The 19,166-nt window shown below is 38.3% G+C and overlaps 1 protein-coding gene across 2 annotated transcripts in view; it reads right to left on the reverse strand.

Annotated features, from left to right (window-relative positions):
• Window positions 1-8,472: 8,472 nt before the first annotated feature.
• FAM204A (family with sequence similarity 204 member A) overlaps window positions 8,473-19,166 on the reverse strand; it is a 33,352-nt gene continuing 22,658 nt past the window's right edge. For both annotated transcript variants that reach the window (XM_055299828.1, XM_055299827.1), the window contains exons 7-8: window positions 9,169-9,275; window positions 8,473-8,692 (exon numbers count right to left, since the gene is read on the reverse strand). In XM_055299828.1, coding sequence (XP_055155803.1) covers window positions 8,641-8,692; window positions 9,169-9,275 — 159 coding nt within the window. In that variant the 3' untranslated portion in view covers window positions 8,473-8,640. The remainder of the gene's footprint in view (window positions 8,693-9,168; window positions 9,276-19,166) is intronic.

Here is a 19,166-nt window from a genome sequence, read left to right on the forward strand (position 1 = left end):
TTCTTGGACTCAGAAACTTACATAATACAGGGGTTCTAATAATGTGATTTCCAAGCCTTGGAGGGAGATGTCAAGGAAAAATTGGGAATATGAGAATTTAAGGTGAGCCTCAAATAAAGGATGGGTTCTGCTAGATGGGGATAGGAAAAGTTCAGTATGAACACAGGATGGGGAATGCACACAGCCTCTTCCCAAATTTTCCAGAGCAAGAGAGCTGTTAGTCTAAAATGTTACCATTTCACAGATACTGTACGTTAGATTTGTATTTCTCGGGATGTTGCAACTAAATATGTGGATTGTTAATAAATGGTTAGGTGACCAAAAAACATATTTTTAATAAAAGAAAATTGGGAAGTGTTCTGATAAATACCAGCAAAAGTTTACTGACCTCAAGCCCTCGGTGTGCTAATGATGTGTAGAGGGGCAACAACATGCAATATTTCTATATTTGACCACAGAAATGTTTTCCTGAATGGGTCAAGGTTCCATGAAAATAAGTTCCAGGTATATATACATTCACCCATCCTTGCACCTACCCATCCATCCATCCACCCACCCATCATCCATCCTTTCATCCACAAAAAAATATTGGCCTGGTTTTAATTTCTACTCCTTTTCCACTGTCCAAATCCTTGTACAGCACTTGCTATAAGCACAGTTGTAGGTTGACCATGAGTTTTTTAAATCTTTAAACAGCTCACTAGTTTTCATACTATCTCAGAGACGGATTATTAAAGTTAAAGGGTTTATTAATTTATTCTTGGAATCAATACTGCCAACACTTAGGATTCCAAATCTAGCAGGCTTCCACATAGCCCGGTCGGTCATATCAATTCACATTTACTCATGACACCAGGCAAGATGTAGATTATTTACATTCTTCTAGCTTCGAGTCCACCACCCCACACTGTTTGGATAGACCTGGGCCCAAGAACCATGACCAGGATTGTCTGTGCCTGTACTTGCACATGTATTCATACTCCCATGATCTCCCCTTTCCTGGGTTAGCGTACCTATCTCCAGCTGCTATTTAGGCTGCTACCAGGTCCCCCTTTTCAGAGGGTGAGGACTGCTCACCAGAGCTAGACCACCTTGCCCAGGGAAGTAATGCCTCTCTGCCCCAGGGGCAGCCCATAGCCCCTGACTGACCCAGATGAGGGCAGATTTGCTCTTTTGTTGCAAGGGGTGGGGTGGGGGGGGTCACAGATTCAAGGCTCTACTGACTGTTTCCCTTCCACATCAGCTTCACTCCCTCTCTTACAGGTTTTTCCAGAAGCACACACCTTTAAAAATAAATTCCACAAGACACAGGAGATAACCTTTCTAGGAAACTGGAACAAAGTCACCATCCATTGTGATCATGCTTTGATCCTCAATTTGGCCAAGATCCTCAGGGCCCTCTGATGCGGTCTCTAAGGGCTGTCCCCCCAGTTATCTTGCTTAGTGGGTCAGCAGCATCCACAGGTAGCTTGACACAGTGAGATTCCACAACCTACATCACTGAAAATGACTTAGTACAAAATGTCAGATTTGGCATGACTAAATGGGACTAAGTTGCTAAATACAACCTGTATTAGCGGCTCTCTGACTCCCTTCCACACTCCACATCACCATCCAGAGGCACGCAGCCCTCCCTGCGCCCCTCCTGCCCCATACTGTCACCGCATCTTGTTACATCTGCTGCCTGAACACCTCCAGGATTACTGCTCTCAATTCCCAAGCCCTGGTTTAGGTTCTTTTCATTTCTTTCCCTTTGTTTCTTCCTACTGAAACAACCTAACCAGCCTCTCGTTTTGCCTTCTAACCCACCATTCCTAATATGTGAGTTTGCACATTTCTTGCTTAATGTGTGTCAATGTCCCTCAACTCCCCACAGTCAGTCTAAACTTCCTAGAGTCTCACCAGCTGTGCAACTGGGTTCCAGGCACCCTCTCCAGTGTCGTCACTCAGCTGTTTGATCTCCCAACTCCCATACTACCTTGTTGCTAAACTCCTTGCTGGGCCCTCAGTGTTCCTCCCACTTGGGATCCTTGTGCTTCAACTGTACCTCCCGGCTAAAGTCCCAATTACCCTTTATGACTTATACTGAACATCATCTCTGCCATGAAGCCTTGACTGACTTTCCACAGGTGGCAACGACATTTTCATTCGAGCCCTCACTGAGCATATAATTCTATGTCAGCACTTACACATCACACTAGATCCTAGGGACCTCTACCAACATTACCTGGTAATTGAGTGGCTATTTTGATCAGCTCTGTCAACACATCCAAGTAAAAATGCCTACATCAAATCACAAAGAGCAGTTGGTGCTATTCAACATTGTACTTCAGCAGAACTTAACTACTTCTCCAAGTCAAGGTCATATATGACTGAGGCAAAGTGGCAGACACTGCTAGGTATTAACTAAAATTTATTTCCTCTTCTTCTTCTTGGGAAACAGCCAGTCTACACTTCACAGCCTCCCTTGTGGTTAGGTGTGTTCGACCCAGGACAAAGTGAGAAGTAACGTGTTTCACTTCCAGGCGGGGCCCCAAACTTCCCATAAATGGCCTCCTATGCTCTTTTCCCTTCCAGTTCACCTCGGGGTGACATGAGGGTTACTAGGGAAAGAAGGTGAGAGAGTGGTCATCGGCCTGGGTCTCTGAGTGACTATATGGAGCAGAGGCCCTGCGGACAAAACTTCCTCCTTTGCCCTATGAACAAGAAACAATTATTGTGCTGAGTCACCATATTTTGGGGCCTATTTGTTGCAATGGTTAATGTTGCCCTAACAGGAGCAGACACTATGACACAGCCATTCCAATAGAGGACACGTTGAGATAGTCTGACAAAAACATAACGCTTAAAATGACCAAATATTGTGCAAAAACAGTTGCATTCATTTCTGAATGGGACCCCATCAGTGACCCTCCCTCACCTCTGTAGCAAGTCTGGAAAATAAAGAGGAAGTCAGAGTGCCCACCCCACCAACTTTGAGTTGCACACGTGTGGATCAGTCACTAAAGCTAGGGAGAGACTGTAGCTAGCTGCCCAGCTAGGAAAATTCCATCCTAGAGAGAAGTTTACCCACCCATGTGGGTATAAGCATAAGTTAATAAAAGTATACTTTAAGTAAAAGTTATTTATTGCATGTATATGATTCCTTTGTATTTGGCAAAGAGTAACCGATTTTCTAGTATCCCACCTAAAAATCAAGTCATCCAAAAGATGGGTTATGTAATTTCCCATCAGACGGTGCTTACTCATCTGTGCAACCACAAGAGTTAGCATACTATCTGATATACGGTAGGTGCTCAGTAAATGTTTCTCAGATGTTAGGTAGGGAGGAATTCACAGCAATCCAAGGCTTCATTGTTTCACTACTCCTTGTGACATTCTTAATTACTTCTTCTAGTATCACCACATTACAAATGAAAACTTTTGATTCTGGGCAGTCATAATTATATACTATCCATCAAACAATAAAATGTTTATAGCTGAGGCACATTCAGCCTGAAGATGAAGTGATATATTAACTTCTTGATCAAATGCCAGAACTTAGAGATGAATATGAAACAGACATCAATAATTACAGCTTGTACTGTAGCCGCTGGTTTCTAAACCTTTAAGTTCAATGAACAAGTAATAACTGGACAGACACACCCTTCAGAAATTAGAGGTGGGAAAAGATTACCTCATTCCATACCTGTCACACAGCAGGCCCCCTGCAGCAATACAGCAAGAGGCAGTCCAAGGGCCCCAGAGGAAGTAAAGGCCCGGGCTTCTAGAACAATGCCAGGGAGTAGGCACAACTGGAAACCTGGCACAGAGGCCAAGGCTTCTCTTGGGTACTACCCTCTTCTCTCTTTCCATTCCCTTTTATTCTGTGCCTCCTAAAGAAACCTGTCTGGATATAAAAGGCAGGTACCCAAATTCAATGTTTTAAAAATGCCATCTCACTAGGAACATTTTTATGCCTTTTCTACTTAAATCTAAAAAGAGGTTACTAATACTAATAAAAATATAAGTACCTTCAGCTAATTCTTGATTTTACAAGCACATCTAAAAACACAGCATATTAAAAAAATTAAAAAATAAAAAATAAAAACACAGCATACTCCATGATATTTAACGTAGTCACCCCCCCCCCAAAAAAAAACCCACAGAGTCACCCCACCCCCAAGAGCCTGTAGTTGTATTCTGGGGATCAAGATCACAAAAGCCAGTGTGGCGGGAAGCTACTCTGATGGCACCAGGCTGAAGAAATTCTAGCAAAATGAACACTTATCTCTGTAATACTCACAAGTGGGCAGAAGGAGATATTGCTGAAGAAGCAACACACTTCATTTTAACACAACAGCACAATGGTTTAGAGGTTTCTTCATGGCCATCTTGATCGGCTACATGCCACCATGTTCTTAGCCAGAGTCATAAATCCCTTCACCATTACGTCCCAGGCTGATGACAGCTCCAACACTGAAGTGTAAGTGTGTGTGTGTGTGTGTGTGTGTGTGTGTGTGTGTGTGTGTGTTTCTTTCAAGGTGAGCAGTGTTGAAAGGGGATGAAATAAAGACTACAGAAGGCAGTTCTGCTCATTTAATCAAAATCTATAGAGAACATCCCAACCTCAAAATGGAAAATGGGGTCTTATTGTCTCAGTATGCTACAGAGGTCATGAATAGATATACGCTGATAAAATAATCTTTTGATAGTTCACTGAAATTTACTCTAACATATATTCCACTTGCTAGCAGAAAGTCTCTCACTAATTTAAATCTGAAAACCTAGAAAGATGCTCTGATTATTTCATAATAAAAACTAATTCCTTGAAATTCATTGCCCTGGGTTTCTAATGCCTTAGACTTTCAAAATACTTGAAGATCCATTACCATGTTAAAAGGCAGTGATGCCACAAATAGCAATCTACATTTGGTTTTGGAAAAAGATTTCCGTGTACATATTTTGTCCAAATATTACTATTTGTTTCATGAAAGTCAGGACTAAGACTTTAGTAGAGTGTAAATTTTAAGCCAATGAATAAACAGTTGGCTTGAAAAAATATTAAATTGACATGCAAAGCATTTGCTGCTCTGCCAGATACTAAAAATAAAAGCAACTTCTGCCAACATGGAAAAACTTGAATTGTTTTACTTGGTTCTGAATTTGACTACTGGGTTTCACACTAAGTTAATTTTCCAAAATGAGGTCTGACATAACATTACCTTGTCTCCCCAAAACCTTACCTCATAAAAAAACACACACAACTGGCATCTTACAAAATACCAACCTCATAATTGTTTTATAGTGTAGCAGGGCATAACGTTTCTAAAAAAGTGGTATCTTGGCCTAACAAATAGAAATTTGGACATTTTTGGGACACCTGTGTGGCTTGATGGTTGAGCGTCTGTCTTAGGCTCAGGTCGTGATCCTGGAGTCCTGGGATCGAGTCCTGACTCAGGCTCCCCACAGAGAGCCTGCTTCTGCCTTTGCCTATGTCTCTGTTTCTCTCTCTGTGTCTCTCATGAATAAATAAAATCTTAAAAAAAAAATTTGGACATTTTGAAAATTAACCTTCAAACGTAAGAATTAAATTCAAACTTGTCATAGAGTAAACAATAAATGAGGTTATTAAAATACTTGAAAAGAGAATATTTTAGACCAAAGGTATCAGGGAAATCAGTAGATTTTAAATACAAGGTTCTAGGCTGCTACTCAAAGTTCAGATAACATTTTATTCCCATCGTTGGCCTACCCCTCCCTTAGCTGTGTCTCTAAAAAAAATAAGTGTGCTTAAAATATGGAGTTTGAGATTTATGATCAGTTGCAGAAACCTGTTTAACTACTGATTTACAGTTTTGGCCAAGGTATTTAACTCTGTCATCAGAACTAATTATAGCAAACCTGAGATTATATATTCAAACTCTCCTTTTGGTGAAAGAAATAGAATGTTCTGCTGAAAATGAGAAACATCCTGAGGGCTCCCAACAAGAACGCACTACCAACCTTACTTCTCAGAACCAGCACAATAAAGCTCAAAATTACTGTTCCTTAGTAAGTTGTTTTAGCCTGAAGTACTGAAACAGTAAATCACAGTTACATTAATGCCACACCAATGGCCTGAAATGTATTAATCTCAGGTAACAATAACTGACATTATATCCCTCGTCTAATTCAGGCATTCAAGCAGTAGTAAATGCACACGCTGAAGCTTCAGGAACTGAAGTTATTACTGATCCAAAAAGAATCCGCATTTTGCTGTGAACAGATGGAGAAGACAAATGACTACACTTTTTGGGCAACATGGGTGCTCTAAGAATAATGTTCCCATTTTATTGCTTTACTGAGCAAAATGTCTACTTCAAATTAAAGCTGGTAAAATAAAACTGGTCCCGACGACATGCCAGCAGGGTTCATCATAGACAACCAGTCCTCTCCTCTCCTCCAATCCCTCCCTTCCCCCTCCCCGCCCACTATACCATATTTTAGGACTTTTCACAACCCAGGCTCCCCAAAAATGAAGACTTATGAGATGCAGCCCACTCATCAAATGAGGCCGCTGCTACATTTGGTTCTACTGTAATGCTTTCTACTGGGTTAAAATGCTCCTGTCTGCAGGAGAGCCCCAAGGACAGCAGCCTTACCACCAGCACTGGCCAGGCTGTAGAAGGGCTTCTACGGCTGGGGCTGGACTTTGGCTCATAGGCTCTTAAGTCAGCCTTTCAAGAGGCCACTCTGGCAAGGCCTCAGCATGAGCAGAGAGGGGAACATGGCTGCAGGGGTCACTAAGTGCTCTAAGGAAGCGGATATAGGAAAAGAAAAATGAGACAGAGCTTGCAGGGAAATGCCCACCCATGGGCCCAGTGCGTAAGAACATCTACACTATTCACCTGTGCCATAATAACATATTTAATGTGTCAGGCAGAAGCATGAACTGCACAGTGGATATTTCCCCCATGATGGATTTTTTTTAGGGAAAAGATTCCTATATTGTACATCTGTATTCCCCTATTAAGAGTCTGAAATGTAATGTTGTAGGTAAACTCAACAGGGGATATTAAATAATAAAATACGAGATTTTCCAGTATTTGGTCTGGACACTTTTTCAGGATGAATTCTACAAGAAGATACATAATCTCTTAAAATCTTGCTTTTTCTATACTAGCTCTTCTCACCTAAGTAGAAGCAAGATATGATTTTTGTCCTTTTAAATCATAACTAGTTATTTCCTTACTCCAGAACACAGAAAAAACATTAAATAGGCTACCACAAATTCGTAAAATTTTGTTACTATTTTAAGTCTAAAAATAAAATAATAATAAAACAATAATCATAACTAATTTTCTAATGATCCTGAATGTATGTTATCAACACAGAGAAAGTTAATACCAGCCAGCAAGAAAACCTCTGACGAAGACTGAGGAAGGGAGGTGAACTGATGAAAGCAGGGATAAGCAGCTCTTAACCTTTACTAAGTACTTGGCAGGGAGCTGTCAAACTAAACACCCAGTCTTTTTTGCCAGTTTCTTATATGATTGCTCAAAGCTCCTTCTAGTTAGGACTATGAAACACATATCTAGTGAAAACTATTTCCTATGGCACCAATCCACCTCATCTTCATTAATTCATTCCATCTTTAAAGAAGCAATAGGGAGGAGTGCCTGGGTGGCTCAGTCAGTTAAGCATCCGACTCCTGACTTCCACTCAGGTCATGATCTCAGGGTCCTGGGACCAAGCTCCATATCGGGCTCCATGCTCAGCACCCAGAGTGCTTGGGATCTCTCTCCCTCTGCCCTTCTCCCAGCTCGTGCTCTCGCTCTCAAATAAAGAAAATCTTAAAAAAAAAAAAAAAAAAAAAGTAATAGGAAAGAGGAATAAAAACAAACTATGTTCTTGGAAGGTTCTAAGTTGTATCTTCTGGAGTTATAACTGTCTAATACAATTATACCATCTTCTCTTCTAAGAACCATCTCATAATTTAAGGAATGACATGGATGAGAGAGATTTTTAGGAAGACATTTCCAGGCAGAGCTGAATTTAAATCATCATCCAAATACTACATTCTGACCTTTTTAAAATTTTAACATTTTATCTGAAGGTATACAAAATTTAGTCAATTGCTGTCATTATTTGACTGTGAAATATCAACTCTATTGCCTCCAATAAAGAATAATTACTTTTTTAACATTAAGATAATTAAAGTCATTTGTAAAGACAGTATCAATTGAGACTTCATTGCACTACTAATCTATTATAAACAAATGCCAATCTTAAAACATAATTCCAGAGTGAGTGCAGTTACACTGGGTACAGAGAAGAACGAACAAGGAGCTCCCTGGCTATGCTACACCAAATGGATGAAAAGTAAAACTGATTTTATACTAGAGGGCTAAATAAATAAATAAATAAATATTTTCCCCCCAGTATGTATGCTTAGATTTCTCATACAAATAACAGATCACTCCATCTTATTCACTTCAATAGAAGGAACTCTTTAGAAAAAGACTGAAAAGATTTAATAACCAACTCCCAAATTTTATGCTTATTTTTCCAACTTCTATTAGTCTTCTGATATAGTTAACATTATCAGCAAATTGAGCAGTTGAAGACTCAGGTAAAAACCCAAGTCAAGACTCAAATGTCTTGAGGAATTCTGGCAAGTTACATATATCCCATGTTGCTCTTGGTTTCCCATCTCTTCTTTGCTTCAAACCTAAAATAAAGAACATAAAAAGCTCAATTTATTTCTAAATACTTTCCTAGACATGCTAAGTGACACAGTAAAATAAACTTCAAACATTTTCACATACTCCATCGATGACAAAATAATTATCAAAAAGGTTGAAGAGGGACACCTGGGTGGCTCAGCAGTTTAGCGCCTGCCTTTGGCCCAGGGCATCGCGGGATCGAGCCCCGTAACAGGCTCTCTGCATGGAGTCTGCTTCTCTCTGCCTATGTCTCTGTTTCTTTCTCTCTGCATCTCTCGTGAATAAATAAATAAAATCTTAAAAAAAAAAAAAGGATGAAGAAATGCCTCCATATTTATAATCTGATAAACACGCAGCAAAGATACAAAAAATAAAATCAGTAACAATCAGACACCAACTGGATTCATATGATGTATCCCAGGATTTCTGTAATTCCTATCAAGTTACTAGAATTATTAGTAAAAATCTTAAACAAACTTACCCCCATGCAAGTTTTTTCTTTTTTCGAGCAACCTGCGAATTTTCAGCATCCTTTTTGGCTTTTACAAAGTTGTGGCAGGCAACTGCTTTGGCAATTTTAACACCAAGCTAAGAGTTACAAAGGAGAAAAACAAACAGTGAAAAAGAAATATTCTAGCTCATACAAGAATTATAGTAATATAAATACTTGAGAACTTGTGGATAAGAAAGCCATATCTACAAATTAGGAATTCTTATGCTCAAGCCCCCTTGAAGGAGCAAAGTGAACAAAAGTACCGATGTGGCCCATATTTCCCTCTATACCCTGGCTGTCCCAGTCTCCTGGATGGAAATCCTTCCCAAACTGAGAGCCCTCGAGGGTCCACAAGGATATGATGCAGATCTTCGAGCTATTCCAGCATTTCAATAGGCCAAACAGGAATTCAGCCCTGATAAGGCTGCGCACACTGACAGAGACATCAAGTTTCCTTGCTCTGGGCTAGAATTACAGCAAGTCAGTATGGTCACATCAGTTATCTCGTGCTGATCAGAGGCTCTGATTGACAGTCATAGATGTGATTAATAAAACATGGGAAAGCTAATTACTGCTTCATAAACGCACTTTGTGTGATGGGCAATAGCTTTTAGTTCATGGATAGGAAACAGATATAGGGGTGCTAAGAGGTGAGAAGGCTGGGTACAAGGACTACAGTACCTGTGCTGCCTCTGTGGGCCCCTCGTTCTTGCTCAGTTTGACACCCATCTGCCCCAGTCCTGTAAGATTCAATTCAAACAAAGCCTTCTTCTTATCCCACTCCCCACTGAAGTCTTCTCTAAGTCAACCTTTAGTCTTTGTTCTGTCCTCCAGCCCTTCAGTCTCTATGCCATAACTACAGTTACCATATCCCGCTCTGCATAGGTCTGGCTGCTCTGCAAACATCTCCAGGACAAGTGTGGTGATCTTCTAGTTTTAGTGGCTCTGATTTTAAAAATGTCTGCCCACATGGATAGCTCAAAAATATCTGTTAAGAACCCAAGTTCAGCAACAAAGGCTAAAAATCTCCTTCTGGTGTTTCTTTCCTTTTCTATCCCTGAACTCACTCTAATGCATGTTAGGGGACAACAGACGTGGAAGAGAAGAAAGAACCTGGAAGCCACTGTCAAGTCAATGTGTTAGAGCCCGAGTGTCTTAGGGATCTGCTGGCCAACAGCAAGGCATCGTGGGCAGGTTAAGAGCACATGCATGAGAAGCCAACTTAGGAAAGTGAGGTTTGATATGCTTGACATTTCTTTCAGCTTATTTTGGAGAACAGTTTCCTCTAGGATAAAACGAACAAGTAGGAATCAAGCACTGCTTGGGGTTCATGAACAACAGGACACACCGATTTCATTTTCCAGTCCAAATGAGAATAGACATCAAGGATGGAAGTAACTCGGGCAGCCCGGGTGGCTCAGTGGTTTAGCACTGCCTTTGGCCCGGGGTGTGGTCCTGGAGACCCGGGATCAAGTCCCGCATCAGGCTCCTTGCACGGAGCCTGCTTCTTCTCCCTCTGCCTCTCTCTTCTCTCTGTCATGAATAAATAAAATCTTTAAAAAAAAAAAAAAAAGAATGGAAGTAGCTCAACAATCAAACCAAAGTGCTGAACTGGTCAACACCAATTGAAAAGCCACAGATGGAAGGATCAGTTGTGACTTAGGAGCCCACCTGAGAAAGAAGACTAACCTCAGAGTCTCAAAATTCAAACCAATACAACCAGCACCACTGCCACCTTCATTATCTTTTTTCATAGGACAACATTCACTCAACAAATAACATGAGGGCATAAAGGTATTGTCTGGCGAGGCATTGTTCTAGAAGCTAGAAGTACAGCACTGACCAAACTGAGTTTCACAGTTGGGGCTAGGCAAAAGGAGTTGCTAGTTACACTGGCTGTCTATCCATTTCAATACTGGCTTCCTTCCCTTGGTCATCCTTTTGTTTCCAGTTCTTCATCATAGAAAAGTTCAGATACAGCGACTAAGAAAAGGCTAAGAATCAAAGAGCTAGAGCATCACACCATCTAAGGAGAAAATGCAACTGCAAAGATCCTGTGGCTAATTTATCATTAAGATGGATTCCACTGAGGGATGCCTGGGTAGCTCAGTGGTTGAGCTTCTGCCTTTGGCTCAGGTTGTGATCCCAGGGTCCTGGGATCAAGTCCCACATTGGGCTCCCTGCAGGAAGTCTGCTTCTCTCTCTGTCTACATCTCTGCCTCTGTCTCTGTGTCTCTCATGAATAAATAAATAAAATCTTAAAAAAAATGGATTCCACTGAAAAATTATCCATTTGTCATAAACATCAAAATCAGGTTGGCACCTGTCAGGTTAGGCTAGCCAAAACTGTACCTCTCATACAAATCCCCAAATCCCACTGGCTGAACTTTTATATTTTGTTTCACTTCTAGTCAGCTATGGGCTCTCCTCCATCATGTGGCACCAGCATTTCAACGTCTGACTTTAAAGTTTGCTGCGGCAGAGGAAAAGAAGGTTGGAGGGTCTCACACGGAGTCTTAAATGCTTTCGTCCAGAGGTGACACATATTGTTTCTGCCCATAGTTCTCTATCACAACTATTCACACAATTCTGCCTAAAGCAAGGTGGCTGGGATCATGGGGGTGTTGTGGGCTCCCAGAGGAGCAGTGAATACACCTAAGAAACTGTCTACCGTCATAAAACACAGCTTGCTACCTGAGTTAGGATGTATGCCATGTCTCTCCACATTCATGTAGAATATTTAGTATCCTCTCTGCCCCTCACCCCCCACAAGGTAAAATGTAGAACTCTGTGTTTTTCTGTTTAACTATATTCCTATGTATTATGTATCAAATGCAAATTTGATATATGATATAGTTTTGCCAAGTCTACCTCCCAACAAAAGTCCCATTTGGCTAGTTTATCTTATATTTAAATTGAGCCTATACTTGGAGGATAAAACAAAAATGGTCTAAACCATATCTGCCATGTACCATTAAGCATGTGAAAAAATTATTTTCTAAAACTGTTGTAAATCAAGATGTAGCTTATATTTTTAACTTATTGAAATTTCCCAACATGGGTTTTCTGGATTGGGGGATGAGTAAACCAAAGAATATCTCAATGTGCTTGATTTAAATGTGGAGCTCATCAACATGGTCACAGACCCTAAGAAAGTAAAAGCTTTTTGTTTTCTGGCAACATTAAGGCCAAGCTAGCACAATCAGCATCACAGTAAGGATTCAGAGCATACATTCCATAAGAAATAGTATAAATTTGTTAAAAATAATTCATTAAAACATGTAAAACACATATTTACACAAGAGGGCTCCACCATTTCTGTGGACTAAGTAAATATAACAAATGTCTGGGTATATAGGTAATACTTTCAAACAGACCTGTTCATGTAAAAGGTATATTTTCCAACTGTATTTTGTCTTGGGTTAGGTTAAATGGAATGTTCTTCAACTGATAAACATTCAACAAGCCTGGCCTATGTATTTTATAGAAAGAATCTTTTGGCTTGTAATGATGATGAAAAGTCATATCAATTTTGTGTCCTTCACATTCTTAAAATGTGTTTCACTTATTCCTGTGGAGAAAGAAAAAAAGAACAGAAATATTTGGCAATATGAAAGGATAATAAGATCTTCTATGGAAGAGACAGTTGAGAAGAAACTCATTTTCCCAGGCAAAGATGACTAACCCGAGTTCCCAAAGATAAAAGAATATCGTGCTATGTTTCAGTATTATAAGTAATATAGGCCAACAAGAATCCCCCTTTTACTTCTGTAAAAGAGAAAAATGTATCTTCATGCCCAAAGTAAACATCACAAAAGCTTGGTCAACGGTTTTCATATTAAAAAAAAAATGTTTCAGGTCATCAGATAACTATAGCAACACAATGTGGAGAGAAAATTTTTAAAATGAATAAAAATATATACAGAATTTCTTGTATGTGTAGCCAAAGTATCAGCATTTTCCATATAGAACATCCAATATTTTGCTGCATTTTAATTAAGGTGTCTAAACATTATCACAAAGAACTGCAAATTGGTCAGAGCAAGCGGTAAGGAAAATTAAGCTCTAAAGGCTTTTTATCACCATATTTCAGGAACCAAGGGTGTAAAATGTTCTAATTTGGGATATATTAAAAGCCATAAAAGGTCTTTCAAAAAGATTAATGGTACTTTGCTTGGATTTAAGATAAGGGCTTTAGCTGGTTGGAAAAGCAGGGCCCTGGCTGGACCCTTGGGGCATTCATCTTTACAGCCACTTGGAAGATTTGTAAAAGCGTCTGCATAACCTCAAGCAAATGCACGGCGACATTTTTTTAATTCCTTTCAATTTTACAGGTTTAGCATGTGTAAATCATATTGGGCTGTAAAATAGATATAATGGCACATCTTGTAACATAGTAGAGATTTTTAAAAGACAAACTTTCAAAATAAAGTTGGTTTTTTCTTGCTAAACCTTTGCCAATTCTAAAGTTTGCTGATAATCATTTGAAGCATCTGATTCAAACAGCTTAATCTAGCATAACTGTAAACTTCTTATCCATTTCATAAAATATTTTACTCATCTCAAAATTACCAGCTTGTAACAGATTTATGAAGTTTTCTTCCCTTTTGAACACTTTCAAGGCACTTATTTAAAAATACCAATTATCATACTTTAACTTTTTATGGAATAATAGGTCTCTATGAAAAATATTTATGCCATTCTCTTTTGTTCTTTAATTAAATGAAAACAGATGTTTTCTGAAGTAAAGCGGAACCATTACTGGAGTACTTAAAGTGTTAAGGTCTTTAATTTTTATATCAGTTTGGTCGACAATTCCTGATTGTCTTTACTCAAGCTCAACATTAATGTCAAGCAAGTTACCTAGGAGACGAAAGAGATCAAAGAGACAAAAACCCCTCCAATGTCTGATTAATCAAGCCTGCAAACAGCTTATTTCTTTTAGCCTGCATGCAAGTATGAAAATGAGATTCTGGGAGCCGAACATTGTGCAGATTTGTTCATTCTTATCAGAACAAAGCCAGCGGCAGCTTATTTCATGGATCATTGGCACTGTCATCACTGCTACACAGAACGGGTGACAGCTCCTCATTTTGAGGCTTGAACAAAATTAGCAAAAAGTCGGCACAAATTAGCCTCTCATCTTTTTGGTAATATGACATTATTCATTTACTTTTTATCCAATTTTTAATTTTTTCCTTGTCAGCTATCCCTTTCTAGTGTCTCTTGCATAGCATCATAAAATGCCTTCGTAAAAACAAGCAAAGAAATAGCCAAAGTTGAAATAACATGGAAAGTTCAAAAAGCAAATAAGAAAAAGCTCTTCCAATGACTGATGATGCTTTGTGTTTTTTATAACTTTCAAAACTCTGCACTAATATTAATAGCTCAGAATATCTCGCAGTTAAGGAGTTTTATGAAATTAGTTGTGTATTTCAATAAAGAATATGATGTGGCTAATCAGTTTCACTCGATCTAGAATGTAATGTGGTAATATGCTATAGTGAATTTGGGGTGTCTGCACCTGAGACTGGTACCCCTCCTTGGTCATACCTGAGATGCCAAAGCTATGAGGACTACAAACAAGCTATACTCCATCCAGTCATTTAAACTCTGAGCTTACATCGTCATTTTCTGTTATAGGAAATAGCCTAATTTCATTGTCATCTTAAAATGTGCACACACGTTTACACATTTGTGTGCTATATATATCTATGTGCGTGCAAAATTGTAGAAACACCTATTATTTATTTTTGTACCTCAACTGCCTATCAGTTAAAGCCAAGTAGTTTTTACTTCAAAATATAACCCAACAAATCTCGTTTTGGAAACCTGTCATGATATATTTATATACCCATATCATATATATCATGTGTATATACACATGATATATACTTACATATGATTTCACCCTGTAATTTATAAAAATAATATGTATTTGGTCCATGAGGTGTAAGAAGATATACTTTGATTCCTATACTCAACTTTGATTTCACAGTGAAATAGTTTATATAACACCTGTTTTAATGATGACTATTAAGGCTTCAAATTATATGTAGATTATAGTAATCCAGAGGAGGGCGAAAAGATGTTATACTGTTGAAATTACTCCTGGATATAGACATTTATATTCAAGCAACTTATCCCATTCATAAGGGAAAAAAAGCATTAAAAAATTAACCATAAGCTGTTAGATGCTTTACACAGTCCCCATAAGAAAGACAGTTTTTTTTTAAAGAACTGTAGTACTGTTTTCAGCAATTTCTTTATCTCTGTTCTTCTAAGTAAGAAAGCTTATTAACAAGCTTTGAACTTAAAATCACATTTACAATAATGTGCCATCAACAGTTTTATAAGCTAATTAGAAAAAGATTAATTAATGACTGGCTGCTAATAAAATGGCAATCATGAAGAAAGAAACCAAGGGTGCTAAGCTTCAACTACCACCAATTAAGAGCTAATTACAAACAAATTATATATGTGTTTTGCTGTGGGCTTTAATTTACTAAAATGGTTTTAATTAAAAGAGAAAACATGCTGATTAATTGAACTGCAGAAAAAATCTACAGTATAAACTGTGCTTTGTCTGTCTCTTTAATTAGACTTGTAACATCTGAAATCTTTTCTTAAGGTTTGTTAAAAGCACAGATAAACATAATTAAAAGAGAGTATAAGGAACACCATTCTAGGTGATCACCCAATCATACCACAAAGGTTAAAAGAAGACATCCTCAATGCAAGGAGATCTAAGTAGGCACACCTAAAAACCTGAGAAAGAAACTCATCATTCAGCCCTATTTTTTAGTTTTCTCATATTAACATGGTCCAACTTCAAGGCTATACACAATTTTGTATGGGATCCACTCCACGTAAAGGAATTCACATAGCTAAACCTTCCCTTACCTGGATAGGCACAGCTTCTTTCACACACACTCTGATCACTGTTCATCTACATGAAATTACTGAAATTACCTCTAACAACTCAGAAGAACAAGGCTTCAAAGAGTTAAAATCACCATTTAAAAGCCCCCGGGACTATGCTCAGACTACACAATGATACACAGAAGAACATTTAAATTAAAAAACCACTGAGAAATGACCAAAGTTAATGAAAGTAAGTCAGTTCTAGATGATCCTTAGCAGACACACACAGCTCCCCACAGCAGAGAAGGCCCAACTTCCCCAGGTGGCTGAGCACACTGCTGCCAGCAGAAGGCTGCGCAGTGACGGCTTCCCTCTCTCCCCAGTGTCCTAGATTCCTTTCTCCTGCCAATCAGTGAAATATACCACAAAGAAAATGGTTCTAAACTCTCCTGTCTTAACTGGAAAGAGAAAAAACAACGACGACGACAACAACAACGAAACCACAAAGAAAAAATAAGGGACAGAAGGCAGAGCAGTAACATTTCAAGGAGAAACATAAAATATATATATAAAAAAAAAAGAAACATAAAATATATTTTGTGGGCATTAGATGACTTTGTATGAAATAATGTATTCTTTACCTACACCTCCTGGTACTAGCAACAAAAATAATATCCTTTCTGTAAAAATGAAATGCTGAAATGGATATTTAAAGTCTCTCTCTCTAAATATATATATATATATATATGCATTTTACTTTGTTTACCCAATCTTCAGTGGCAAGAGATCACGATAATTAAGAAAACAGAAAGAATCTGCCATCCTTAGAGTCACACATTCCAATGATAAATTCTTACAATAGGTAATTGGAATATACATTCAGCTTCCTATCTGAATGAACTGTTTTACCTTTGGAAACGTAGTTGTTAAAATATTTCTACTGAAAAAAAAAGCAAACACGAAAATGAAAAAATAATTTTGCTCTCTGGATTAAAGACCCAAAGAGCTCAGAATGACAAAATTTGCTTCATTGTAATATGTCTTTCAATTCAGTTTTTTTTTGGAGGGGGGGGGCGGGAAGCTACGAAATCCAAACAGATTAGAGCTTTTGAAAATAGCACTAACGAAAAGTAACTTCAAACTTACCAAGTTTGACAGAATCTGTATTTCAAAAATTTAAACAAATATATCAAGTCTGAACCCTACACGTGATAACATTCCAGGTACTTTGACAGGTACTCAAGTCTGAACCCTACACGTGATAACATTCCAGGTACTTTGACAGGTACATCTGCCAAAATTGTATTATCTGGGGGGAAGAGGAGAGTGATTCAAACTCTTACCCCATTACAACGACACTGCATGTACATCAACATAAAACTAAAACCGAGAATGAAAAGAGCAAATTGTAGCCGGTGTCCTCTCAGAGAAACTAAAACCTAACAACGAAGTGCACTGGAGAAATTCTGAATGCTAGAGAGAGTGCGGGAGTACTCGCGGCATCTTTGAAAAAGGACCCTGTCTTAAATATGCACATAGAAATGCAGCAACTACCTCCTCCAACATATATATATGCCCCTCTTCAATGACGACGCCTTCAGACTTTTTAGAAAATCACTCTAAAAATAGAGCTTAGTCTACAAATTAATCATCTCTCCAAATTAGAGAGCATTTTATTTAACTAGGAAAGAACACCATCAATTCAACCATTAGTTTTTTAAAAAGGCCATTCTCACCTTTGTTATTTAAATATTAACAAACTATATATTTCAACAATATTAACTTCACCCGTTTTGGAATCCAAAAATTTAAATCGTCTTACTTAATTCATAAAATTCAAATTTAACTCTCAGTTTAATTCTTACTGCCAATGTCATGAATGCTCTTTCTAGGTTACACAAAATAATTACCATGTTACAACATGAAGTACTGCTGTTTACAAAGAATTAAGTTTAGCTGGTGCTGCCAAAGACAGCACAAAGTTCAAACAAAATGCACAGGCAGCCTCTCTTTTCCATTCATTTCTACTCTGACACTGTTCAGTTATAACTGAAATCAACTGGAGCTTCAGTTATAACTGAAATCAACTATCGAGTTAATGTGACTAGATGTGACTCACTCCATGGCAAGAAACTCACTGCTGCCAAACCAATGGAGTTTTATTTATCTACAGGAGGCTAATGTAAAGATGCCTAGAGAAAAATTCTTTCCAAAATGTGACATTCAGCCTAAGTGCTGCCTACTTATTAATTAAATCTAGGCTTTAGCACTTAATTTTAAAACGCTTCTACTGATTTCTATGAATCGGTATAACCTGGATTGTAAAAAAAGGTAATGTGTCAGAAAAGAAGAGTACCAAAGGATGGAATTTTTAAGGATCACTATCAATGAACAGAATATACTTCCAATTTAGGTCTAAGGTTAACAAGCCACAAATATGCTCAAATACTTTGTGTATGTGAAAATGGTATTTTTTAAAAACAACTTTTTAAAAAATTAGAACAGTTTCATCAATATGACACAAACCCAAATATATTTTTCCCCTGCATCTCTCCTCCAAGACTGTAAATGACAAAGAAGTATTTAATCAACAGGAGGGACAGTCCCAAGGCAACTACGTTACTACACAGCAAAACCAAAGATGTTAGCACAATCAAGGCTTCAAACCTGTGAATTTGAGCCGTCCCCTAAAACCAGAAAATATATATCCTTGATGTGATTGTTAATTTAAGTGAATGTGATTCTGGAAAAATATGCATTTGTTATGCTACAATGATAGTGCAGGGACAAACAGCATACTGTTGTTTTTGTTTTTTGAGAAACTGTTTTCATGGCCCATTCGCAGGCATGGTTCTACTTTTGGCTTCATTTTTTTCAATACTGATGCTGCCCTATTGGTTTCACAGGCTTATAAATGTTAAACATCAAAAATTAGTTTCACTTATTATGGTTGGAAAAGGCTTTAAGAACTCTGGGATCTGTGCCTCTGAGCAAAGGCTTTATCAGCAGGTCCCAGTCTCAGCTTCTTGAAAAAAGAAAACAGAACTGATTAAAAACCAATATACCTGACTTCCAAAAGGACACCTACCATGCACGTATACAGTTAATTCATAAAGGGTTTC

Source organism: Nyctereutes procyonoides, unplaced genomic scaffold (genome assembly GCF_905146905.1).
Source record: "Nyctereutes procyonoides isolate TBG_1078 unplaced genomic scaffold, NYPRO_anot_genome, whole genome shotgun sequence".
Classification (NCBI taxonomy): Eukaryota; Metazoa; Chordata; class Mammalia; order Carnivora; family Canidae; genus Nyctereutes; species Nyctereutes procyonoides.